This window comes from Tachysurus vachellii, chromosome 5 (genome assembly GCF_030014155.1).
Source record: "Tachysurus vachellii isolate PV-2020 chromosome 5, HZAU_Pvac_v1, whole genome shotgun sequence".
Lineage (NCBI taxonomy): Eukaryota > Metazoa > Chordata > Actinopteri > Siluriformes > Bagridae > Tachysurus > Tachysurus vachellii.
The window spans coordinates 28,900,371-28,928,360 of NC_083464.1; the positions used below are offsets into that span (position 1 = coordinate 28,900,371).

The window sequence follows — 27,990 nt, forward strand, 5'->3', positions numbered from 1 at the left end:
TTGGGTGAGTGGGTATATGTGTGTGTGTGTGTGTGATTGGGTGAGTGTGTGTTTCAGGATGGGTGGGATTGGGTAAGTGTGTGTGTGATTGTGTTTGTGTGAGAGATTGGGTGAGTGGGTATATTTGAGATTGTGTGTGTGTGTGCGTGTGTGTGTGTGTGTGTGTGTGATTGTGTTTGTGTGAGAGATTGGGTGAGTGGGTGTATCTGAGATTGTGTGTGTGTGTGTGTGTGAGAGAGAGAGAGAGAGATTGGGTGAGTGTGATTGTGTTTGTGTGTGTGTGAGATTGTGTTTGTGTGAGAGATTGGGTGAGTGGGTGTATCTGAGATTGTGTGTGTGTGTGTGCGTGTGTGTGAGATTGTGTTTGTGTGAGAGATTGGGTGAGTGGGTGTATCTGAGATTGTGTGTGAGTGTGTGTGTGTGTGTGAGAATGTGTTTGTGTGAGAGATTGGGTGAGTGTGTGTGTGTGTGTGTGTGTGAGATTGTGTTTGTGTGAGAGATTGGGTGAGTGTGTGTGAGATTGGGTGAGTGTGTGTGAGATTGGGTGAGTGTGTGTGTGAGATTGGGTGACCCCTGAAGAGTGTGAATCTAAAGTATTGGCACTCCAACATTATTCCAGTATCTCTTATATTTCATGTCAAGACTGATATAAGATAAACATAGTTATAGAAAAGTATTGGCCCCTTCAGATTAATGTGACTGTGTGTCAACTTTTTTATTTTCTCTCCCTTTATGTTCATAAAAGAAACTCCATGCAGCTAGTTGTGTTCCAGAGAACCCACAACCATCACAAGCCCCTCTGACTGTTACAAAGCACTGACACTGGAGACTCCTTCCAGAAGTGATCCAAAAGAAGCGTCCTCACAGAAAAAAACAGCTTTTACTGTTGCTATAGAAACGAATGGCGTATTAGAACGAGTACTGAAGAGAAGGTCACATGACTGTAGAAGTAGATAAAACTACCGAGGTGTTTACGGTGCGACCGAACGCCTGCAGGTTTGTGCTAATTGCTTCATTAGGATTCTTTTATTTCCTTCTTTTTCTTGTCTGCATTGAACCTCTGTCATCTTGTCAACCCCACTACAGCGTTATGGGACGAAGCGTGTATATAGAAATCTATAAATATCTCCACTCCTACTGCTTCATCTGAAAGGTGCAAATAAGCGATGCTGTCACAAATGTTCTCAGTTTGTTCCTGGGCGATTTTATATAATAAGGAGTAATAAAGATTAGACAAGCTGAACGCTGTGTCTCTCTTAGTGTTGAACATAAAGCTTTTTAAATCTCATCACTCTCATCCGTCAGAGTCCGTGTTTGTTTGTTGTCGTCTTATGCCCATCACGCTGTCCTGCACAGCGTGATCCCTGCTCTGTCAGACTCCGCCTTAATTGGCGCCGGTTAATCTCCTTAAGCCCCTCTGGATAATTTTATTGCGCGGGTCAGAGGGCACCACCTGCTCGCCTTCCCCGACATCCTGCTGCTAATGATTTCTTGTGGTTGGAGGAAAGGCAAGCAGAGGGACGGCTCCACAAACAGTGTCACGCATTCCTGTGCGACTCGACCTCCAAGGTGCTGGGTTTCACGCCGCAGGTCTGTAGTACGACGGAGCACGGAAAGTCAAGGCGGATTGGAGCAGCGCGTGGCAGGCCGGACTCGGTGGCTGTGATTGATGTGCACCACTGCGAGAGGAATCATTTACAGTGCTTTAAATTCTCAGTTGCTCAGCATAGCCAGAGATCACAGCGAACACACCAATCATTCATCCTATCTGGACATGATCCAGAGGTGTTCTCTTTTCTTTTCCCTCAAGAGTGTGTGTTGCTGTAATTTCATACGCATTATGTAATTGATATCTACATTTTTAGGACGTTACCAGCAGGCCACTTGTCATAATTACAATCCCGAGCTATGTTGGAAATGGCACTGCAGGGCTGGGAATAAATCTTTAGCAGCGTCTGAAAGGTCAGCGCTGTCGCATGTTTCAGGCCTCTCTACTCTGTACAGAGCGTCGCATTACACGGACCATGTTTTGCTTTCGGTGACTTATGATGCTGGAGGTTGAGCTCTGCAGAGCGTGTTGTCCAGACTAACCTTCTCAGGTTTACATCCATTTATTCTGAGGACGAGTGATCAGTCTCAAACCAACTGCAAGAACAAGTCTGAAGTTCAGGCAGTGTGTTAGATTTCCGTACGTACTCGAGAGAGAGACCAAAACCTACCCAGTGGTCAGAGTATGTAGGATGGCTGATGATGACAAATTTCAGTCACTGAGAAAAACTTGGTGTGTAAACACTGCCTCATACAGTCACTGACCTAAATCACAAGAAATCTCAGATACGGTAACGATGATGGCGAATTCATAAACAAACCGTGCTAACATTCTTAAAAACCCTTCCTGGTTACCTGGAGCTCACTTTGAAGAACGTTTCTGACATCTTCATGAACGTTGCACGTTAGCACAGGTTACCTTTTGTGATAGAATTTAATAGTGATTGTCTTAAACAATGGCTTGATTCGTTTCTTCTGTCCCGTGAGTCCCGTGTCGATCCCTAACGGCTTGTTTCCATGTCAGAGCTTTAGATCGTTCTCTCGCTTCTGTATAGTGGATCAGAGCCAGTGTAACTGTATGAGAAAGAGCCAGGAGATTAAAAGTTTATGTAGCTTAAAGCCTGGATAATTTAACTACATGAAGAAGATGGCTGCCATCCAGCAGCTAAACACCAACGTAAACAATGGAAATATGGTCTATAAGTTAAGGCTGTGTTTACGTTGTGATGTTGAAGCAAACTATTATGATAGACCAAAAAAGAAAGGATTATATTTTTGTTCCTGGGTGTTTTTTGCATATTCTTGTAAAACATGATGAAATAATTCCTGTTCCTATTCGACTTCACTGCAGTAGTCACTCAGCTGGCTTTTCTGGACGAGAATGGAATTTTGTTTGTTTTGTGTGAAGCTGTTCTCCAAGAGGATCACTGACACTGTCTTTTAATTCCCATGCCGCTTATTGAAAGTTAAAAATATCAACGCTTCAGTCACTGAGTGTTTGTTTGCTTGGAAAGCGGGTCTTGTTTGTAACTGAGCTTTGGAAACAATTAGAATCATGCGGAGCACGACACGAAGCCACCTCGCCTCAGCTTGACTCCGGGGCATTCCCGCACGACCTTGTCGCTTCTCAGACTATCAGCATCTGCTGGGGATTAAAACAAAAATCAGTCAGATCGAGGGCAATAACAGCCTGCTGCCATGGTGTTGAGTCACTCATTCAGAGTCAACGCAGGTGAATAAATACGCATGAGAGCATGGCTTTATTGAAATGATAAAACCCTGACACAGGCACCGGGAAGTGCCCTAAGAGGAAAGCGACACCTTTTCCTGCCCTTCTGCCTCGCTGCCTTGGGGTGTTACAGCAAGGACAACAAGCCACACCACTCCACTCAGCATGTCTCTTGTGGACTGTGACTGGACCATGGCGTCATTTTCCAAATGGAACCTGGACAAATGTGCTTGTGTGTGTGTGGGAATGTAAACAGAGAATGAAATAAAATGGGCAAAGTGTTGTGTTTTAGTCAGGTGGGAGCCCAAACACAGCTTATCTACCACCAAGGTTCTTACTAAAGGGACACCAGCTTTGCCATGACGGTTTTCTGAAGCCACCCAAATGCTTGTGTCCATGACGACATCATATTATTTTAACTGATGGAATAATAAACATTTCCTGAGAAAAGAAAATTCACCGTATAAATCTGCTTGACAAGAACAAACTGTTATTGTACGAAATGAATCAACACTTGGAGATCAATCTAAATCCAGCAGCGTTGTGGTGTACAGCAGTCACACCAGTGCACCTTATCAACTGTGTGGCTTTCAGACTCGGCCTTGAATAGCTTTAAAGTTCATGAGGAAACCAACTTGACATTTTGTTTGTGAAGGTTCCTGGAAACTGACATTTACGATATTTTACATTAAACCTAGGTGCCTCAGACAGAGTGCCTCTGTTCCTTTGGGATCATCTTGCAAGTCTTGATCACGTTATCTCCCGTTTCCTTCACGTACACACGTTTTGCTTTCTCGCATACTGAGTCTTTTCTCCTGCTGTGACCAGGAATTGCGGATTCAAAGGACACAAGAACACAGGAAGGACTAATGATGTCCTGTGAGACATCCTTTTTTGTTTTGTTTTTGACAGGCAGATACGTCATCCGTTTGCATTCCTCTCATCCACTCAGGAAGTATCCATGCTTTAGTTTTGGGATGAGTCCAACAGTTCAGGAAAAACGTCTAACTTTGGGGGCAAAGAGTGCAGAAATCAGTAGAGGAGATGCTGTGGGAGCGATTCATCGGTTGTAGTTATTGATGTAGTTATGGAGTGTTTCATTCCCTCATGTCTCGGTGTTCTTTTCTTTGTCTTGAAGCGTTATACAGTATATTTTCTTTTGTTGCCTGTTTTATTGATCTGGGCCAAGTCTCCTGTTAGTTCAGTGAGATTGAGAAGTCTGGTAAATATTGTCTTGTGCTGAACATGTTGATATTTTTCCTTCGGCTTTCTACCGATGTGAAAACAAGCGGGGCGCTCGACAGTCCAGTGAGAACTTTCTCATCAAGCAAACCTGTGGAAAATTGGGCAGCGTTTTGTTTTTATTAGGGATTTATTATGGGCTGGAGCTTTTTTAGACCTTTTTTCAGACCTCATTTCCTGAAGGGAGTGTACTTCGGGAGAGGAGTGTGGCATGTTGACCTCGAGAGCTCGTCAAGCATCACTATTCCTCCCTCAACTTCCTGTGATGATCCGAGCCTCAGTGCAGAGCAGCGCAGTGCAGCACAGCACGCCAACCTCCCTCTAATCCTGCCTGTGTTTGTTTTGTTTAGTTCCCCAGATCCTCCCCATCACCCCTTGTTTGAAATCAGAACCAGGATGATCTCCTGCAGGCCTCTCTGTTTGTGTTGCCTGGTGCTCGCTCGGCACTTCCGTCCATAGTTCTCTTTGTACATACGGCTCTTTTTAATCAACTCCGGTGACCTGCTTTGCTTTTCAGCCACGGACTTGTTTTGGCTAGCCTTCTGGCTGGACCTTGACTGAATCGCTCAAGGTTTTCCCCATGCAAGTCCATTTGTCTACGGTTGTCCTGTTAACTCGGCCGGACGGGGAGGTGCCTGCCAGGCATCTCTGACTCGCTGTAGCGCTTCTCCACATGGAGCTCAGGATCTGCCAGGATCCCATTTCTTATGGACCTCATGCTTTTTGAGCTAAATGAGGACTTTGGGGTCCTGAGCTGCTCCTAGATCTGTGCAAACAAGCACTTCCTGGCAGAATCTGCTCTCTACCCTCATGACCACCTGAGCTACTTGATATGATTCCTGTCTTGCCTTCTCTTGGTAGTTTCTGCACTGATGAGGGCCTTCCTGTGGTTCCTTGACAGGCCATCTGCTGAGCCAACTGCTGCCTCAGGCCCCTCAGAGACGCCCACACCATGTCTCATGATTACGTCCTGTCTAACTTCTGTGGTTATTACTGCTCGGTGTAAATAGCCAGAATGGGTAACAAGGATGTGTATTTGGCGTAGTCCTGATGTGACCCATGAGGTTATAGTCCCCTTCAAGTAACTATGGAAACTGAAATGCATAGGAAAGTATCTCCTTTGTGCAAGTTTTCACCAGTGGTGTTTAATAAAAAAAAAAAAAAACAGCCATTAAGTGGAATTTCCCAGCCTTAAAAATCTTTGTGCTGAAATGTTGGCCCTGTTGTCACAAGTAAGTATAAGAGAGAGAGTCTTTCATTCACAGCTTCCAGGTTGGTGCTACCTCATCTGGGAGATGAGTGTGAAGCACTGAGAGGTGAGGATCAGTAACGTAACACTTCTGTGGAAGTGGATAGGGACACATCTTAAATATGGTGTTGCACAATTTGTGTGTGTGTTTGTGAATGTGTGTGTGTGTTCAGGATGAGTTAACGTGTGGCATTCGGCAGAATTATATTTCTCCTCTAGGTGTCAAGGAGGCCTTGAGCTACGTGTGTGTGTGTGTGTGTGTGAGAAACATAACATTCTAGTGTGGAAACCTATCCATCAGGTCTGTGGTCTTTAATGTGCCCTTCCTTTCTTCCTCTTTGCTCTCATGTGCCTGAGGAAAAGCTCTGCATCGCCCTGTAACCCTTGAGCTTCAGTTCATGTAGGGCTCTAGTTTGACTCCTGTGTTAAAGTTTTTGCAGTTTTACCAAGGCAACTACGATGTTTTTCTGCTCATCATTTTAAGAGAACGACCGAGGGACGTAGACACTTCTGCTTTCAGTCAGGAAGTAATGTGATGTCATCCAGCACCACCATTTCAAACTACTGTCAATGTGAAACAACCAACTGCCTTCTTCCACATCCATGAGCTCACAGAGGACACCAATTGGCTGATTTTGTTGTGATTGACAGGCGAGAGTGAATATGCCCCTCCCACTCAGCAGGCATGGCCTGTTCTGCTGACTCCAGGCCATGGACAGCTGCCGTGTTGTCAGAATTTAGACTCGTGTTCTCGGTATGATGCACTCGGGAGCTTCTCCGGGTGAATGTTGACCTCTGAATGCATCCTGGTCTGCAAACGGGACAACAGGGGGGTGGGCTGTGATCTCTGTATGCTTAAATAATTGAGGACATAGATGTTTTCTTACAAGAAAAAAAAACGTTGTCTCATTCACCAACTTGTGCACGGATTGAGGTGTTCACATGAAGATTTCTGAATCAGCGGCAGCTCGGATCATATAGGTTATTAAAGGATTATACAGCTGCATGTAAAAGTAGCTTCTGATGCCAAGGGTTTTATGGGAGCTTGTCATCATCTCCAGATAAATCAGTCTGGGTTTGTTAGATGATCGTTAGTTCAAGCAAAAATCAATGAAATGCTTTTTGTTCATAACTCGTAAGTCTGGTGTAAATCTAATCCTACAGGTCCAAGAGTTTCTTCATCTCTGCTTGTTGATTCAGGACATGAACTTGTAGTTTCTCTCTTTGATTCACTATTAGCTCCTTGTAGCTCGTAAAGCAGAGGGAATTCTAGTGATTCCTTCTTGTTTAGCGCTCTTTATCGACACGTAAAATGCACCGAAGCCTCAGCCCTGCGTTGGTAGGAATTAATTGGTCTTTTTATTGATCCGGTGGATCAGAGAGAAGCATCAGAACTGACGTGCACGTGAAACTCGGACATGAATCCGTCTGTTGAATACATTAAAGGAATTAAACAGACTTGCTTTGGAACTTTGTTGAAAAGAGCTGACCAACACCACACCACAGAAACCGCAGCCTTGGCCTGTGGATGTTTGGATCATGAGCTAAATTGGATTGACTTTTCTTTTTTTTTTTTTTTTTTATTTGCATACCTGACTTGTGATTCGTTTGAGAAGAAACAAAGCAGAAGAACCCAGAGTTAAGACCAAACATTCTGAATTTATAGACTGATCGAGACACAACATTAGCCTCTTGACATCACAGTTTATAGACACAACAGTGCTCCGAGGAAGGAATGTACACTGACACACATTCGTTCCTCGCGGAATCTTCCTGAAGCTGTTGTGCGTCGTCTCCAGCTCATTAAGTGCCGCCGTATTCCAGACACGTCCTCCTTTCTCTCTGTCATATTCCCTTTTTAATAAGAGCTCATTAATCTCCTAGCCACCGCTGAGCGACACACACACACATGCAGTGTGTAAGTCTTTGTGTGTGTGTGTGTAAGTGTATGCATTAACAGCTAGTCTCAGTCTGCTAGCTCCTCACTCCCTTTTGAATTAAAACCTCTCAGCTTTCTGAGCGTTCATCAGCATATTGTGATTTGTGAGATACAGGAAGCTTTTTTTTTTATAGTAGATATCTGCTTCACTTTCAGCTCGACTACAGAAAGACACACCGTTCTAAGGGTAAAGCGACAATGTTAAAAAACAAAAGAAACAGACTTATCTATGAGTACAGTGATCATAAACATGAGATGCAGCACAAGAACGAATGGAAGAATAAGAATTTCTGGCTCCCTTCCAAATGACTCAATTCATTACTACTTAGTGTGACTGTGAATTTCTGTCTTCTATATCGGGACCATTTCAAGGCTCTGTCCCAAACATTGGAGTTTATCACTAGTTTGTATTCTTACTCCAATCTGGAATTTCAGGGATCCATCCAAAATTTTGGAATCTGTTGATCTGTAGAAATTTTTGAGGCTCTGTTTCAAATCATTTTAATTCATATATGGCTGTGTGCCAAAATCTGGGAATTAGCACATTTAAAGCTCCATCTCAAACAATAATCTATTTAATCCCTATTTATTTAGTGTGTTTACTGGAACGTTGTGTTATATAATTGAAGGCTAAGTGACGCCTAGCAATTTCAACACTGGCCAACATCAGAATTTGTTTGAACTCTGTTCCAAATGATGGAATTCCTTCCTGTCTGTTTTGTGTCTTTGCCTGAACTCTGGACATTTGACCGAAACTGTGGAATTTCTTCCCATCGGTCTTCTTGTCTTGTCATTGATTGACTGGACATCATGCCAAGTGATCTTACTGTACCTGGAGTCTGGAATTTGACAGCTCTTTCCCAAATGATGGAATTTTTTAGTGTCTTCTTGTAGTTAAGGGTTATAACTGGAACCGGAATCTGGAATTTCTTGGGTTTAAGATCAGCTGTCCTGCATCACTGCTGCATGATGGTCTATAGACTCTCACACCAAATACTGGGGACAGATTCTGCCCACAGGCTAACGGGTATTTTTTGCAACTTATAAGAACACCTACAAGTGGGCATAGTCTTCGAATCGACTCGTGTTTAGTTAAAGATTATATTGAAATTCTCAGATGGTGGAAATCTGCTCAGTTGTGTGTTTTGGAGTTTAGTGATTGTGTTCATTTGTAAGTTTATGGGGTTTTTGCACTGGCTCGAGTGATGCTGTGCAATATTTGATTTGTTCAGTTATAGGTTTACTTTCTAGAACCTGACCAAAACCCCCTTAATTTTTTTTTTCCACACGTTTGCGTGAGGAATCAAAGGCCGTTTTTTCCACTCAGACCCGCGGGCTCGGCTTTTACACACACACGAAATGAGTCTCACTGACGCGGGAAACCGAGCACCTGGAGGGAAAAAGGGCGGGAAAAATGAGACGCCACACTGTTACACAACATTTCCCTGAGTCATGTCTGGTTTAGAGAGCACACACACACACAACATATAAACACATACACCTTTGCTTTTAGACACATTTGTGAAATTCTAAGTTTTGTCTGTATTTATATGGGACCTGTTGGACATTAAAAATAAATAAATAACAAAACAAATAAAATATAGAAGAAATAATCCTGCTAGCAATATTTATTATCTGTATAATCTTCAACACAAATATTGCTGCAGTATTGAGTTTATTTAAATAAACTTCATCTGATGGAGAAAAAATATCTATCAGTTAAAGTGAAAGAGGTGTGATCTATTTATTTAAATTGGTAATGGTGGTGTGGCCTCAGTACCTGCAGCTTGCATTAAAGGAGGTCTCAGTGAAGGAGGCGTGGCCTCTTTGCATCAGGCTCAGTGAAGGAGGCGTGGCCTCTGTGTGTCAGTCTCAGTGAAGGAGGCATGGCCTCTGTGTTTCAGTCTCAGTGAAGATATGGCCTCTTTGCTTCAGTCTTGGTGAAGGAGGTGTGGCCTCTGTGATTCAATCTTGGTGAAGGAGGCGTGGCCTCTGTGCTTTAGTCTTGGTGAAGGAGGCGTGGCCTCTGTCCTTTAGTCTCAGTGAAAGAGGCGTGGTCTCTGTGCTTTAGTCTCAGTGAAGGAGGCGTGGCCTCTATATGCTTTAGTCTCAGTAAAGGAGGCATGGCCTCTGTGCTTTAGTCTCAGAGAAGGAGGCGTGGCCTCTGTGCTTCAGTCTAGGTGAAGGAGGCATGGCCTCTGTGCTTCAGTCTAGGTGAAGGAGGCGTGGCCTCTGTGCTTCAGTCTAGGTGAAGGAGGCGTGGCCTCTGTGCTTCAGTCTAGGTGAAGGAGGCGTGGCCTCTGTGCTTCAGTCTAGGTGAAGGAGGCATGGCCTCTGTGCTTCAGTCTAGGTGAAGGAGGCGTGGCCTCTGTGCTTCAGTCTAGGTGAAGGAGGCGTGGCCTCTGTGCTTCAGTCTAGGTGAAGGAGGCGTGGCCTCTGTGCTTCAGTCTCGGTGAAGGAGGCGTGGCCTCTGTGCTTCAGTCTCAGTGAAGGAGGTGTGGCCTCTGTGCTTCAGTCTTGGTGAAGGAGGTGTGGCCTCTGTGCTTCAGTCTTGGTGAAGGAGGCGTGGCCTCTGTGCTTCAGTCTAGGTGAAGGAGGCGTGGCCTCTGTGCTTCAGTCTAGGTGAAGGAGGCGTGGCCTCTGTGCTTCAGTCTAGGTGAAGGAGGCGTGGCCTCTGTGCTTCAGTCTAGGTGAAGGAGGCGTGGCCTCTGTGCTTCAGTCTCGGTGAAGGAGGTGTGGCCTCTGTGCTTCAGTCTTGGTGAAGGAGGTGTGGCCTCTGTGCTTCAGTCTCAGTGAAGGGGGTGTGGCCTCTGTGCTTCAATCTTCGTGAAGGAGGTGTGGCTTCAGTGAAGTAGGGGTGGCCTCAGTGTGTCAGTCTCACACGCACAAAGTAGATTTCATACAGTGGCACATTACACACGTACTCAGACAAAGGAATACTCGGTAATGAGACCAAAAAAAAATTCCGTTTGCAACTCTGTGTCCACAGTAAAGCTGTCAGTGTTTATTTCCATTACCTCTGATGGTAAGTGGTGAAACGAGCATTCAGTGAATTCCTATATCTCCACACAAGGCCCCACGGGTTCGCCTGGTAATCAGGTTTTCTAATCAGAGCAGCGAGTTCCCTTGGCCTGTGATCGCGGCGGGGCTTGCAAGCGGGCAGCTTTTGTTGGCCTAATGAGAAATAAATCATTCAGTTTAATCTGCGAAATGTTCTGCTTATGGCTTTTGAAGTCAGTTTGATGAAGAGAGAGAGAGAGAGAGAGATGCTAAGATCGAGAAAGTAAAGAGATTCATTGCACGCAGCTCTAATCGAGGATGTAGATTTTCTTTCTGAAACCTTACATCTCACAGAGACGTCATCTACATATTTAAGACTCCGTCAAAGTCTTCAGTTCTACATACAGAAGATGGGATGAATTCACATGGGTTTTCTTTCTCCCTCCGCTAAACTGACGGAAATGAAAAAAAAAAAAAGATATATTTGATCTCATCCTTTTTTTTTTTTTTTTTTTTTAACTGTCATCACAGGAAAAGCTGCAGGTTTTCGTCCTCGAGCTGTTTGAGGAATTCGAAAAGAAATATACAGTAACAGGAGAAATTGGGAATCGCTCAAGCACACGTGACTTTCACTTTGAAGTCAATCTTACAGAAAAGAGACGTGACCAACGGAAAAAAAATAAACATCATCCCACCATCCATCTACATTTTTGCTTCATCTTCACACTGGGTCCAAAAGTCTGGCTGTGTTTATTTATTCATTCGGGGAATGTTTTTATCTTTTAAACGTGACCATGATGTTTATAATTGGAGTTTGTTATGAATTTTTATTGAACTTTCCTGCTTTTACTTGGAAATATCATAGACTAAATTTGGTTAATTGATTGTTTGAATGTGTCGCTGCACATTTGCGGACTCGTACGAACCAGCTGTGGCTTGAGGTGTTTAGACGAGTCCTCGCTTTCCACAGGCTGCTCACACAGCTCTATGATGGAGACCTGACGGTCAGCAGCTCTGCTAATTGAAAGCTAATGGAACGTTCCGGCCGGGTCGTACCACACTGAGGCTGTAATTATCCCAGGGCTGAGGCTAATGGACCGTGCGTTGTGAGAATGAAACCATAGCTCTGGGGCTTTTTATGAAGAGATCAGCTTTAGTGATTGCAGGATCTGTGCCATGCTTTTAGTGAGGACGTCACTCACTCTGACCTGGGACTGATCCGGAAAACCAACACAGAGCTGGGACTGATCCGGAAAAATCGACAAGCTGTGTAGAGATGTGTTTGTGAAGTCAGTATACAAACACATATACACACACACACACACACACCTTTGTGTCAGTTGTTAAGGTGTGAGGCATGTAATGTGTCTCTGCTGCTTTAATTAGCAAGTGTGTCCTGCCCGGGAGGAAGAAAAGAAACACACACACACAGACACACACACACACACACACACACACTGAGCCTCCACACCATATTTCAGGGGCCAGTGGGTGCATTTTCTTTAGTGCTACCTTCTCCTCTGTTCTTTTCAGTCCCTGAGTCCATACATGCCTATCGTTTGACTGACATACACATACAGACACACGCACGCACACACACACACACCATTGTATAGGGAGGGCGATGTAATTTAAACACATCTGTTAAAATATGCGTTTGAACCAATAACAGCAGTTTAATCCCAACATCCAAGCAGGTGTGTGTGTGTGTTAAAGCATTTATTGTCATATGCACAGTACTATGAATTTCTTTCTTTGCAGTCCACAGTGAATGCCTGACATAGTTTAAAAAAAAACTATACAGCAGATAGACTATAAAAATATAGAAATATAGACTGTTATCTGTATGTACAAATGTACAGTGTTGGCATAATATATATATGTGTGTGTGTGTGTGTGTGTGTGTGTGTGTGTGTGTGTGTGTGTGTGTGTGTGAGAATATATATATATATATATATATGTGTGTGTGTATGTATATTAGATATGTGCAAAAATGGGTGGGTGGAGTCCTTAAGAATGGAGAGAGCACTCCTGTGGACTCTGTACAATGGTGCATACAGAATTGTCTGTCTCTGTCTATACATATATTCTGTCTATCTGTTTCTGTTAGCTGTTAGTCTGTCTATTTGTAAATATATTATCTGTCAGGGATCTGTCTGTCTGCATCGCCTGTGTGTTTTCTCCGCTTCGTCTTGTAAATGTGGACACGTAAGCAGGTCCTGCAGTGTGTGACATCATCACTAATCATGCTCAGTGGTCAGTAAGCTGCAGCGTGTTCATCGTGTGTCAGTCATGAGTCTTCAGCCTGCTTTCTGAGTCACAAGTGGAAACATGGAAGTGTTCGATAAATATCCGGTGCGCTCTCTCTCTCTCTCTCTCTCTCTCTCTCTCCACCTCCCTCTGTCTGGTTTGAATGGCGGCACGATAAACAACCACCACAAGCCAAATAACTTGCATGTCGCCTGGTTAAAATTCTTTCCAAAGATGTATTTGGTTTAAGGCTAATGCCATGGTGACAGGAAACAGCTGTTTATTTTATAATCTGAGTAAATACTAATATTTGGTCGGTCCTTGTCTTTGGCAAATGGGATTCTGACAGGCTGTGTGACTTTTCCTCATTTTTTCCAAGCTCTTTTTTTTTGTGGTAATAGCTCAAGTAAATGTAGACTGAACGACTAAGTTCATCACAACTTAACAAAAAGAAAAAAACGAACAACGTCCTTTAAAACCGTATCTGTGTTACAATAACCTCTCCTTCGTTGTCCCTGTTTGCTACGTCTGATATGATAGCTGTAATTAACTAGACATTGGATCAATTCCCTGCCAGAGTGAGGTCAGTAAATGTCCATATCATAAGATCACCCTGGTTCTTCTGTCCTGGAAAGACCTGGAGTTAATCTCTTCATGGCATTTGATACCTCATTACTGCCCAGGCTAGGACAGCAGGAATGATGCACGCTGACTGCCATATTGAGTGGATTGTGGTTGGAATGTCAAAGGTAAAGGTGAACTTTACATACTACTGTACGTTCTGTGCTCAGACGTTCATCTCAACGCCGCAAACCTCATCGCTCACGTGGCGATCCAGTAGTCACAGAAACGTTGTTTCCTGTGTGTACTGTATGTGGTGAAACATTGATTCGTTTAATACTAAAACTGTATGTGTGAGTAAAATTCAGTGTCCAGAATAAGATACTTCAGTAGCTCACTAAACAGTCGAAACGAGACGGACAACGGCTCCGCATTTTATCATCGGTGTACAAATCTAACAACTCTGAACTGACCGAGGAATACAAATTCAGTTTGAGTTCTAACATGTTGTACAAGTTACAGCCACTACGGCATGACAGAAAAAAGCTTAACAGTAGGCTCGAGTGTGTTAATTGCCTCTCTCACCTCAAGTCATAGTGGCTTGCCACTTGTCACTCTGTTTTTGCGACGTCGGAAATAAGCCTTGAGCAAATTCATTACAGACATACGAAATGGAACAGACAAAAAACACCTCACTCGCTCAAAAAAAAAAAGTCTTTAGAGAGAGAGAGAGAGAGAGAGAGGGAGACTCTGGAGTAACAGCTACTCTTGGAAGGTAATAAGGTGTCAACACTTCTCAAAGTGAATCCATGCATCTCAGGGAGTGCGATCCTCCAGACGAGAGAATTCTTTTTGATACAAAAGACCATCAAGGCCTGTAATTATCTCCTCTAAGACAAGAACGTACCCCTCGTTGGAACCTGGGCCAATCACTGTCTGTTCGAATCTACTAACTCTTTACATCATTGTTTTATTAGTGTCCGTGTCTAACTTCATTCCTTTTCTATCACAAAAAAAAAAAAAAACCTGACCTGGAACTGAGGAACTGGTGAAATTGGAGCACGGGGCCAGGGTTGTTTCACATGTGAAATCAATGTCATAACAGCAGATCAATAGAAACAAATGCTGTAGTGGCAACTGGAGCTGATAAACGAGCCAGAAAACAGGGTTCTGTCCAGTAACTGCTCAACACTGCCATCGCTTGCGTGTTCAGTAAGGATCTTAAACACTGTAAAAACCATCAAACAGTGATATTTCTCATCTATTAAAGACGACTCCTACATCCAATGCTGAGCAGATCATAATGAACAGGACCACTTTTTCATTAAGAGGAACAGCGTGTTTTGGTTTCTACTGCACGTTTAACTAGCATATCGTCTCTGGAGGTTTTAGTCCACAGAAGATCTTTCTCCAAAATGTTGACCAAACCTCACCACTTCACCGTTAATTCATTCCTTTGCCTTCTGCCATCTCAGACCTTTCTGTTAATTCCACCTTCATCATCTTCCTGACAAGCATACATGTGTCTCATAAACACTTCCCTCTAGTGGATCTCACACCCAGCATTTATTCCCCACGGACCCTTCCCAATAATTTGATTTAGGCAGTGATGTTTTCTTTTTCCTAAGCTTTCCTGCTAACCCACACTTGCCAATGTAATTCTAAGCCCGCTGAGTTCCATCGGATTTTAATTAAGGATTTAAGCTCGGCTGTGAATCCATCTCGAGCAAATGTAAGTGCGGGTAGGTGTAAAGTGTAAATGGGAACGGGAGATTTTAGTTCACTTGCAAATGCGTTAGCTCGTAAATCCTGTTTTGTTTCGGCTCATGGTTCTTCTTTGCACAGAAGGCGCCAAGAATAAAAATTAGAAAGATTGGTTGACCCTCGTTTTTTTTTTTACATCCTTTGACCTTCTAACCTTCACGTATGTTGAGAAACATTTTGGCATCAGACTATGCAAGTGTCTAAAAATATGTATCCTTATAAACCACTTGCCCTTTACCTGGACCACACATTATTCCAGGCTGGCAGGTTTGCGTCCTTGGCTTTGCTGAAGGAGTAAACCGAAAATGATCCAGAAAATAGCTGTAAAAACACATCTACGGTCCATTGGTTGGTTGTACTAGCAAGCCCACTTCATTCCTCATGCATCCATGGTGAGCAAGATTGATCCAATGCAAAACCACTCGGTGCAGGATGCTTTCGGGTGAGTCGTCCCTTCCATCAAGCCTAATTCCCGAGAACATGGTAGAGAGTTTCAGTCAGGTACCCACCAGGGATGCCCCAGCTGGAGTTCATTAGTGGATGAAATATAGCTGCCCCACTATTCCTTCTCTTCGATAAGTGTTCTCTCCTGCTCCTTTTCTCATCCAGAGCACCGTCAATAACACAGTAACGCTGTAAGAGGACAGCACAGGGTATTTTCACACCTTTGGCATGAGTAAAGGAGGACAGCACCTGTAATGAGGAAGGTGTCACGGTGGACCTGGTGGCTGGACGTCACCTGATCCAGAGGCCCAGGGGACCTGTATATTCAAAACGATCCAAACTCTCAGGCATGCTTCCACCTCGCTAAGGTGTAATTGGATCCGGTTGCGTAAACAAAAACGAATCGTTGTCTGTGGTGTTAGATATTGCCTGTTGACAGACGGAGCAGGAACTGTCAGTATGAACCCAGGACGCACTCACAGCGATGCATGGAGCAGCATGAACCTTCCCTCTCTCCATCAGCCTGCAGAGGGGTGCAGAAAAGAGTCCCACAGGGGTTTGCCATTTGGATCACCTGCCAGCTAAGAAGAGTTGTTGGTTCCACACGAGGTTTCGATTGCCCTAATTCTGAAGCCGCTATACTATAACTCACATGTCCAGCAGTGGGAAATGATTACATGGGACGTAGGTTGTCCTGCCAAGGATTTCCTTATCTTTTGTAATCAGTGACATTTATAGTAGCTATACATAGTCTTTCCCTCCCTGGCCTCTCTCTTATATGAATGTTAAATTAAATGTCTCCCTACAGAGAACGATTACACATGTATTCCCGTCCTCAGTAAAAAGAAAAAAGCTGCGAATGATTATATTCAATATGAACAGTAACCCACATGGTAACATACTGTTCATGCTGCTGTTACAGGTTCTAAATATTTTAAGGAATGGTTTTATCAAGCAGCACTGTGCCCTTCCGAGTTTTGAGCTGTAGTTACACGTAAGCGTGAACTGAGCGAGAGGAGAGAGATGCTGCTCTCTGTAATAACGGTTAAACTGGCTGTATTATGGTGCATCCAAAAAGCCATGCAATCATGGCTGACAAGCCAGCGGTGCATTAAAGAGTATTCCATCTGCCAGACTCGAGGACATGAGCTGCCAGGTCTATCATTTTTGATTAGCACTTTTTTCCACCCTCTCTTCAATTCTTTCTTCACGAGAGGTCTGAAGAGGTGGAGAGAAAGGTAATGGATTCTGGTGAGAGAGCACAGCGCGCATTCGCTCTCTTTCACATTGTCTTTTTTTTTTTGCCTCTCCGTGATGAGCTATAGATTCCTTTCCTCTTGAGAGAGCAAAGACGCAAGAACTCGGATGCACCTGGTTTTCTCCGGTGTGCTGATGTGGCTTGCAGTCATCCTGTAGCCTGTCTTGTTTTTCATGAGCTCATTTGTTAGCATAGTCCCTTAGATTTCTGCATGGATCCTGCTGTAAGAAAACAAATCAAACGATCACCACTTTTTAACCACACAACGTTACGCGAGAAGTCGGTTTTGCTCCAGTTGACAACTTTCTTGTATACCACACTCATTCTTCACTCCACACATCCTGTTCTTCGCTTATATGACACCTGGTATTAGATATGCTTCTCCATTATACAGTGTATAACCATTATCACCAGAGGCTAACGTCCTAGCGTAGCCCAGCTCAGGCTTGCGGCTCAATCTAACGAGGCACGGTGAATATTCTCCGTCCAGCACTGAGCCGCTGTGGACAGCTTGCCTCACTAATTGGTCTCAGGACATTCCCACATGCCTCATTGTGTTCAAAATAGCACAACCTTTAAGAAGGGTTTGCCGAGTGGCCCTGACCACACTTACTCGATTGGCCATCACTAATGGCATGTGCATTAGCCTGTGTCTCTTTCCCCCCTCGTTCAAACATTTTAAAAATCTTTTTGGAGATCCGAGGACAGATAAAAAGCAAATAGCTCAGATTATGTGAGTGTTACGTTTAAGACCGTGGAAGAATTTGACGGAGAAATGGAATTCGTCTTGATTTGCGATATTTTCCGTCAAAGTCCTCAGTCAAGACTCAACTCTGTTATGGGGCTCAGTCATTTTGTGTACCGTTGGATCCAACATCCATTCCTTCTTTTAAATTCCAATAATGGCTGCCGTATCCATAAGAAGTAGAGTTCTGAGTGTTGGAAATTTTGAACGGTGCACCAATCTGTCCAATTACCTTCAGGACTTTTTTCCTCCAATAGAGGTCAAGGATTCCTAACTGCCCGAGGAAGCTCTGAAATATTAACGCTGCCTGAAACTATGGATGTATCAATAGGTCAAAGGTTATCTGTGGGGAAACGTGCAGCTAAGACTAACCTGATTAAGAATGAACATAAGCCATGGAAAGGCATGCATGAATGCATGAGCACAGACTGGATGTAGAGCAGGGTGTTATGGGAAATCATAGGACACAGACAATTTCATTTCGGTGAGCCATCCTTTTAAATTATCCAGACTTTATGATAATCTGTTCCTTGTGCCAGCAAACAGGAAGAACTGAAACAACGCCTGAAAATACAAAGATGGTCTGTATAAAAGATAAACACGGTCTGAGCTTCCTGAAGGTTAAAGGACATCATATTCTTAAGAATTTACAGAAGGTGCATTCAGTATTACAGAATGCACTTTTAGATCATGGCATCACCAGGATTTGTTGCATGGCTAAGCTATACTTGATACTGCCAAACTAGGACACTACTTGTGACTTATACCACAATAAAATACGTGAAATATCCCGTTCAAAAACATTTCGAAAAACAGGGAGTCTGAGCTCGAACAGATCCGCTTCGTTTGTTCTCGGGTCCGCAGGCATCTTTACACAAAATGTAAATGTAACTCACAAGGCCGCGACATTTCTCTCTCACAGAGACAACAAGCGCCGTCGATGAGCTAATAAATGCTTAAAGGGCGCAGACACATTGACTGCTGGCTGACTTTTCTCCTGAAGCATAAATTACCTCAGTCTTTGTCGATCGTTCTTTGTGGAGTGAGCCTCGGAGTTGTTTTCTTTCCTGTAGGTCGATGATCGATAATAATAGGATACATGCGAAAGGAAATCGATGAACCGATTCCTCAGCAGAGAGCCTAATTTAATCAGTGTGGATGTAGCCAATCGATGGATGTTGAGGCTGGTAATAAGGTTCTAGAGCGGAGAACGGTCCCAGTGAGACCTTGCAGGGGCGGAATACTGTACATCCTCTGCTCTCTTTCTCATGCACTTTTATGCACTCGTCTCCAGGTTCACTGATGTTCTGAGGTGAGACGTGCCCCTGTTGCAAGCACGTTTCTGATGAAGGGTCGTAGGGGTTGTACCCCAAGAGATTCCGAGAAATAAATAATGTAATTAAAGTTCACCTTGGCTGTGTATAGCAGTTTATTTAAGTAGCAAGAATTGTTACTTTCCTTTAGGGGGTCTATATTAGTCTGAGCCATGATCCAGCATCTTTCAGTAAAGGGCCACATGTTTAATCACTGTGAAATGAATCGAATAACTGAGTATATTTTATCCATACCTCTAGTACCTTTGTGTCTTACTGTATATCCTGCATAGAGTCTTTGTACAGAGTTTCCATGTGGTTCTGTTTCTCGCAGGGTTCCTGGCATCACCATCGCCACTGACATTATCTGTGGCTTTCCGGGTGAAACGGACGAGGACTTTCAGCAGACGATGGAGCTTGTGAGAAAGTACCGATTCCCAAGCCTCTTCATCAACCAGTTCTACCCACGTCCTGGAACTCCGGCGGCCAAGATGGAGCAGGTCCCGGCACATGTGGTGAGCGTTTGGGTTCTAAAGTGTGTATCCTGATTACTGGCGTTGTCGTTCTAACCTGGGGCAGGGTACATTGTGATTTGAATTTCTTTCATACCTTAATAGCCCCCACATTACACAATGTGGATTGATGTGCATTAAACACTTTAAACATTTAAACACTCATCTGTTTGATTCTCTTGGAATTGCCATGGCAAATGTAAACGTTACCACGTTCCAGAGTCTTCCCACTGTAGGATTAAGGGGTATTCTTCTTTTTGGCTTTATTCCTAGCAGATGGTCAGGTATGGGCTCCAGAGCGGAGCTGCATGACAGGCCCCACTCATCACTTTGGTGTTTGTTTTCTCAGGATTTATACAACCAGCCAAGTGGCACACTTACTTATCCAAACAGAGTATTAGTGGTGATGGACAAACCTGCCAGTCTCAGGCTCACAGACTCCGCCCACAGCTAAAAGAGCGTCTGATGCCTTTTCTGCCCTCAAGAGTTACTGTGGATGATTATCATAAAGTTTATCACAGTATCATAAATACTGTGGATGATTTTAACCAATAACGTTTTTTTTTCTTTGCATCAGAAACCAGTGTATGAAGATACACTCTCTCTCTCTCTCTCTCTCTCTCTCTCTCTCTCTCTCTCTCTCTCTCTCTCTCAGTCTCTCACTCAGTCTCTCACTCTGTGTGTGTCTCTCTCTCTCTCTCTCTCTCTCTCTCTCTCTCTGTCTCTCACTGTCTCTCTCTCTCTGTCTCTCACTGTCTCTCTCTCTCTGTCTCTCACGCTCTCTCTCTCAGTCTATCTCTCTATCTGTCTGTCTCTCTCTCTTTTGTTGTCTCTCTCTCTCTCTCTCTCTCTCTCTCTCTCTCACTGTCTCTCTCTCTGTCTCTTGTTCTCTCTCTCAGTCTCTCTCTCTCTCTCTCTCTCTCTCTCTGTCTCTCTCTCTGTCCCTCTCTCTGTCCCCCTCTCTCTCTCAGTCTATCTTTTAATGAGGAATAATTCCAGACATTTTAGCAACAATTAGACAAGACATTCTTTGTTTACCAAAAATCAAAACAAATATGATACCAATGATGTAAAACATTATTATTTTGAGAAAGTTATTGCAACCTCTGCTTTTTTATGAATGATAGAAAGGGTTATTATTTAATAAATTATTTCAGTAACTGAAGAAATCAATCAGTTGTTCCGCTTCTGGAGCATCAGTCCGTGTTCAGATCGAGAGAATTCACATGGAAATGCGAACGTGTCTGGACTCGTACAGGGCTACGGCTTGACGTTCACTCTGAGACACCCTTAAAAAGTGAATTTTAAGTCCACTAAGCCTCATGATGGGATTTATTTTCCGCAAAAAACCAAGAGCTGAGTCATGAAAGCCAAGGAACCTGCTCCAGTTCTGTCAAAAACGGATGTGAACGATCTTTTTTTTTTTTTTTTTAATTTCAAATTTTTTATTTTTTATTTTATGCGATTAGTACCTTCAAAGAAAGATCATGTGTTGGAGTGGTGTAGGATTCAAAATGATCCTCTTTACTCCTTACTTTACAACTCCATTCTCTTCGTTCTCCTTCGCTCCAGTTTGCACATTATTTAAACTAAGAATCATTTTTAAACCTTAATAAGGAATTCATAAACACAGAACTGTAAGAAGCTGAAAAAAACAAGCAATTCAGTAGGTCATTGTGTGTTGTGTTACAAAGAGGTTTGCTTTCTCAGCTTTGAGTTCTGTCACCATCACCATCAACCGTCGTACTTTTTAAATCGTACTCAGCCTCTGGAGCTCTAGCCTTGCGATTTTTCTTTTTGCTTCAGCAGTGGATCTTCATCTAAGGCCGTGTCCTTCTTCCCCGCTGAGACCAATCCGTCATCAGAAGATCCGCGTGGTTTTAATGGACTGCTCCGTATCTGATTCCTTTTCTTCCCACTCGGGGATCCTGATCAATCTGTACAATCTGAGTACAAGAGTCTGAGATTCTACACACACACATCGGTTGGAGGAAATATCTTACTTTGTCCTAACTCAGAAGGTCTTTTTGTATGATGTGATTCCATAACTGTTTATTTAACAGTTTATTTAGCTTTATAAACACTTAATTTAGCTTCGTAAAAGACAGAGATAAAACCGACATCTTCGAGACTGAGGAAATCTCTATCGCACTACCACCACCATGCTTCACAGGTGATCTAATCTGTTTAATGATTTCCACCACATTGGTGAGAGTTTCTGGGGGACACGGTGGCTTAGTGGTTAGCACGTTCGCCTCACACCTCCAGGGTCAGGGTTCGATTCCCGCCTCCACCTTGTGTGTGTGGAGTTTGCATGTTCTCCCCGTGCCTCGGGGGTTTCCTCCGGGTACTCCGGTTTCCTCCCCCGGTCCAAAGACATGCATGGTAGGTTGATTGGCATCTCTGGAAAATTGTCTGTAGTGTGTGAGTGCGTGAGTGAATGAGAGTGTGTGTGTGCCCCGCGATGGGTTGGCACTCCGTCCAGGGTGTATCCTGCCTTGATGCCCAATGACGCCTGAGATAGGCACAGGCTCCCCGTGACCCGAGGTAGTTCAGATAAGCAGTAGAAATGAGTGAGTGAGTGAGTGAGTGAGGGTGAGAGTTTCTTATTATCAATTCACACAACTGTAAAAGCGCTCCATGATCAAGTCCAGTCTTTGGTCTGTTACACCGGTTCTACTCCAGCCTTTGTTGGTCTTTTAAGATCTTTAGTTTCCAAAGGGTTTGTAAATCAGTGACAGGTTGCAGTGTGCTGTTTCTCTTCGCTCTTCTTTTATCCGCTTCTCTTAAGTGTTCATTAATATTCTTTCAACATATTCACTCCTTTTAGCTTCAAAGTTCATTCACCTTTAAGAATTGCCGTGTAGAAATACTTGTTTTAGGTGTAATAGCTTTCATTTAGTAGCGTTTCGGATTTTTCTTTCAGCATTATACTGAGAAATTGGCTACTTTGGTATAATGAGTGCTTACGGTGACGAGGGTCGGAAATGGATCCTCGACACCAGGTCAGTATAATTACCCTTATTACAGTTCAATAGCAAAGGTGGCGGCTGTAGTTCAGATTTGCGTGGAATAATCGCATCACATAAAGGTGTAAATGTGATCCATGTTGGCGATTTTTTTTGCCGTTACTTTTCCACAACGGCACCTCTGATGTCTAGGCTTGATGAAATGAGTGCAGAGGTGCTCTGCTTGTACGTCTGTCTTACCACACACGACATACGAGTCTCAGTGATGTCATTGTTGATACACCTCTGATTATTAACTGTAAGCTCTGGTAGTTCATTCCAACAAAGTAAGTGTTTATGGAGTTTACAAAAAGGTCAGCATCTCTCTCCCGGTCCGATTTACATTGGTTTGGCTCCTAGCAGAAGTCTAGGGGGCAGGACTGAGTGTGTCACATTAATAACTGCTCCAAACTGTAATGACTTTCTGGCTCACGCAAGAGACTGCAGGGGGCTGAGGAAAACGACAGCCAGACTTGCAGCCCGGCCCATTCTGGCACTCGGCACGTTTAGGCCATCTTATCTGCAGGGCTCATCCACTTCCCGATGACAAATTGCTCAGCTCTTGTAACGAATTGCCACATCTCATTATCTTTGGACGGATGCTCTGAATCCTGAAATACAGGGATGCAGATGGAGAATGCACCCCCCACCCAACCAAAAAAAAAATGCACTGGCATAATTAGTCCCACGTGTCAGAGAAGGGTTAGCGGAGATAAATTGGTATGATATCATGGAATGTTGGTCTTTCCAGGCGGGCAGGTGTTTACCCTGACAGATCGTCGCCTTCGCCCGTGCTGTCTCTAAACAGGGGAAATTAAACAAGCAGCACCAAGTAGGACTTGAGCCGTCGCTGAGAGGCACCGCTTTTTTTCTGAACGCGTTGGTGGAATAGATCAGTAAGGAATACTCAACATGTGGAAACAAAATGATCTCAACGCTGAGACAGATGGGCAAGGCCTTCAGGCAAACACACCAACTTAGGATGAGGTCAGGTGTACATCTTTACCCAATACGTCTGATAATCCCCGCCAGCTTGTTATTTTCCCTTAACGATTTTCTTTTCCTTATTTATTTACTCTAGTTCTCTTTAGACACCATCATATGCCATGATTTAGACACCCGGAGGACTAGGTCTAATAAACCATTGCTGATTCTTTGTTTCCAGAGATAAGAGTGTAGTGTTTTGGTCCAAACGCGCTGAATACAATTTATTTTTTCCATTAACGTACCTTTTTCTTGACATGGCTAACAATCGTTCTTTATTTTTATCATAATTAATTGCTTTCGCTGCTCAGTGTTTATAACAATACGAAGTCCTCTACGGTTGTACGCTATTTTATTATCTTTCCACCGTGCTGTCTAATCATTTGTTTGTGGATTAGGTTCTTAGCGAGGTCCTATTTGTCCAGATCCTCAAAAGAGTTTTATCTTTTCCATGGATTCAAGCTAAGCTTCGTGCCGGCGAGTATGTCAAAGATTGCGACGCTTGTTTAGAATTGTCGGAATGAGCGCAACGCATCACTGAAACGGTTTCGCAAAGTGAAGACGTGACTTCAGTCCGTTTCATTTAGAACTCGAAGCAGTCGTACGATTCTAATTAACTTTAGCAGAAGTATAACAAAACAAAACAAAAAAAAAAACGTTTATGTGCAAGATTCTCTTGTCCTTGTCTATTCTAGTCCTTGAAATAAATGCAGATGAGACGCTAACCGTTGTTCTAAGGCAGCATTTGTTTAAGTAAATTACATTTCCTTCATGTTACCGTTTATATGCACTCTCTATTATCTTCTGATTAAATCCTCCAGCTTTAAAGGTCTCTTTAAGAAACGCTAAGGTTACACAGCCATGATGTTTCTGTCGTACATTATTAAATCTGTTCCCGCTGCATGAATAGTACATGGAACATGAAGTGGCATCTATTTGACCTTCGTTTGGCCCGTCAAAGAAATTCTTAAAGTTAAGAAAATGGATAAAATTATTTAAAGTTTCAGTTTTTTTTTCTGTCGCATTTTGACCGTGTTGCTCTGTTGTACTACATCAAGTTCATCATTTGTGCACAGGATGTTGGGTATTTTTCATCAAGATTCGATTTGTCCGGCTAATATAATTGGCATATTTTTGTTCATTCAAAAGCCCAATGCTTTGAAGGATTAACTGACCGACCACATGTTCGTTATACTTATAACTCGCTTTTTTCATTTATACAGAAAGCAAAAACATTGGCCTTGAATTGCATTATGTAGCTTTCTGAATGGATTTACTGCCAGAACATGGACACATTGACAGCACTCTCATGGCCTGTGTTAGTTCTGCCCTTTCATTCAGCCTCCATTGGCCTGAAAAAAAAAAAGACCAGTATGCCACTCGTAAAGTGCCCAGCTGTACCTCACCAACATCTGCCACTCACGGGGGCATGCGTCAGAGTCAAGAGCATCATTACACCAGTGTTCATGACATACTCTTGTGCGTGATGGATTGAGGGTAAAGGGGGAGGGTTGTCATGAAATCACATCATTTGCATCTTCATAGAGGAGCTAATGATACACAAGAAGCCTAGAGCGAAAAAAGTGGGATCACGTGACCCTGACAGTGATTATTAGTGCCTAATCACTGCTCTGTGCCATTGTCAAAGCTGTCAGTCAAAGAGTTCATTCTTTTATTATGCTGTAGCTATTTTGGGGCATTTGCGTTTAGTTGCCACTTGATAGGGCATCATGTTTGCTTTCAGAGCGAGTTGTGAGAAAGCGCAGATGGACATCATAGTAGGTGTCAACACTCATCAACAGCGTGTTCTGATTTGTCCCACGAACTAACCAGCTCCTACATTTTGATTCGCAACGTCATTAGCATACACTAAGGAATAGAGATATTTTAAGTAGTCCTGGAGTTCTTCTAAACGCACCCTGTAATTCTTGCACTTTCCGAGACGAAGTACAAACTCTCATAGTTTCATCTTAGAAATGAACAGCTCCTGGAACCTGAAACAGGTTTTTTTTTTTTTTTCTTTTCAGCCTGAATGCCTCTCTCGCCTACAAGCAGCGACATAATGCTTTGATTGTAATAAGAGCCTGAATTGGTCGAGTCATTCAGCAGGAAGGAATGAAGAGCAAAGATGTCATTATCTTGGTATGAAAATTGATATTCCTTAGTCCATTTGTGTTATGCGTGCTATTACCGCAGGTAGTCGGATCCATTTTGAACTTAATGTGTCCTGAGCCACGCCACTCGGTACTTTCTATCACTCCTGCGCTTTGTAATAATGACTACAACTGAAGGGGAAAAAATGTTCCTTGGATTATCAGGATGATTTTTCATATTTAATGCACTGCTTCAGATGTGGAGCGATCTTTGCCTTGCCCTCAACACACTAAAGTATTGAATTTCCCAAGGTCACGAGGTTCACCTTCTTCTTTTTGAAGTTCCTCAATATAGAACTGCAACACGATGAGAACTGAGCGTATTCTCTTTAGACTTCGCTGGCTTGGTCTTGGTTGCTTTAGATCTGCAAGCTTTCTCCAACTTCATCTTTCTCTCGTTTTTGTTTTTTTTTTTCTTCCTCAAATGGCCATAGGGGTTGCATTTGGAATATGGGATGCTCCAGCAACCCGCACCTCCCCCTGCATCCTGTGTTTTTTTTGTTTTTTTCTCGCCTGCCTTATCCTGGCCTCATCGAGCCAATCCTGCTGGGAGCTCATTGGCTAAGCTGAAGAAGGGAAACCCAGAGGCTGTTTTCAGCCTGATCATCATCCAGCTGGTGTTCTGGTTAGAAGAGAGTAAGAAATCAGTCAAATTATTAGCCAGGCCTGGGTATTTCTTACTGCTGCTCTAGCTATTCCTAGTCAAATTCTCTGCTGCATTCCAACACCTTGGGCTATCAGATCGCATAGCTAATAAGGGGGGGTATATGGGGGGGTATATTCAGGAAGATAGCATACGGTAAAGTTGCCTCATGCGAACATGTTTTTTACCACTTAATACTACCTGAGAAGAATTTGAGGTCTTTTCAGTTGTAACGTTATGAAATGGGTTGCATTTTTATTAGGAATCTTATTTGCGTGTTTATTAACCAAGGGCACGGCCTGAGCCCAATATGTAACAACCCTGCAGTTTGACAGGTTCGATAAATTTACAGTCTCTGTATGTATATCACAGCCATTGTGTGTGTATGAGATGTTTATAAAGAAAGGTCAGAGATTCAAGAGCAGCCAAGTTATGGAATGGGGAAGCAGAAAGTGTTTGAGAATCGAGCTATCCATGTATTTACACTAGCGGCTACCATCATTCTTTCTTGTCCAGGTGATTTTCATTTTCCTGCATTTGTTTTTCGCCCATTGTGTCCAGATTTAATACCCTTTTCACCCAGTTGGTTATCCTTTTTTTGTCCTGATAGTGGTTACTGCATCCTGTCCCAACCTCCTTGCCCGTGTGTTTAACCCTGTCACCCTTGTGGTTACCCTTTTCACTGTGTGGTTACATTACATTTTACATTTAAAAGACCTTTCTTTTCCAGGTGCGTACCTTTTTTTGCCATATTTTTCCCCCCTCTAATCCATTTTGTTTCCATTCTTACGCTGCTGGTACTGTACCATTTGTTGGTGTTGTATCATTCTTGTCCTGATGACGATGGGTAACATTGGCAGCCAGATTGGTAGGTAGAGATGGAGAAAAAAGGACAGTGTCCTTGTTATATATCTATAGGGAGTCATGAATTTGGAGGTTTTAAGATACAGGTCTAGTATGGTATGCTGCTTAGTGGTTGGGTCTCAGAGTCCTTTACCATTGTTCAACGTGAGGTTTTGTCTGGAGGTTTTTGTTGGATCTACAGTATGTGACCTACACGATATGTGTCGCCATGCTGGAAAGTCTCTCGGCTATGAAAAAGCACAGCTTCCCTCGACTCACTTACAGCCTGGTCAGTGTTCTAATTAGACTCATTTGACGTTCTGTGGCTGTTTTACGTGATCACATTTAAGTGCCTTCATACATCAGCTCCAGCCCCCGCATTTGAATTTCATTACAAATTAAGAACATTTGTGCTGTTTCAGTGGCGAGAGGCTCAGCAGGCAGATATTCATATTTCTAACCCTTGAGTGTTTCTTTTGTCGCATACTTTTGTCATTACAACCTAGTTTCGGTACAGTGTTAAATAAAGATAATATATTTCCTCATTCTCTCACATGCAGTGGTTCTTTTTTAATCCTTTTTTTTTTTCTCCCTTAACAGAAAAAACAAAGAACCAAGGAGCTGTCTGCGTTGTTCCACTCATACAACCCTTATGACCATAAGGTAAGAGCTAATGTTAATGTTGGCCATTAGCAGACCCCTTCATTAAACCTGACCTTTTCTTTCTGCTCATCTGTCGTAGTGCATTTCTTTGCTCTTAGAATCTTATCCAAGCTCTTTCTCAAGCAAACAACCACAGCACTTC

General features: G+C 43.2%; 1 protein-coding gene across 1 annotated transcript in view; it reads left to right on the top strand.

Annotated features, from left to right (window-relative positions):
• cdkal1 (CDK5 regulatory subunit associated protein 1-like 1) overlaps window positions 1-27,990 on the top strand; it is a 198,514-nt gene that overhangs the window by 127,933 nt on the left and 42,591 nt on the right. The window contains exons 11-12 of the mRNA XM_060871015.1: window positions 19,377-19,557; window positions 27,786-27,848. Coding sequence (XP_060726998.1) covers window positions 19,377-19,557; window positions 27,786-27,848 — 244 coding nt within the window. The remainder of the gene's footprint in view (window positions 1-19,376; window positions 19,558-27,785; window positions 27,849-27,990) is intronic.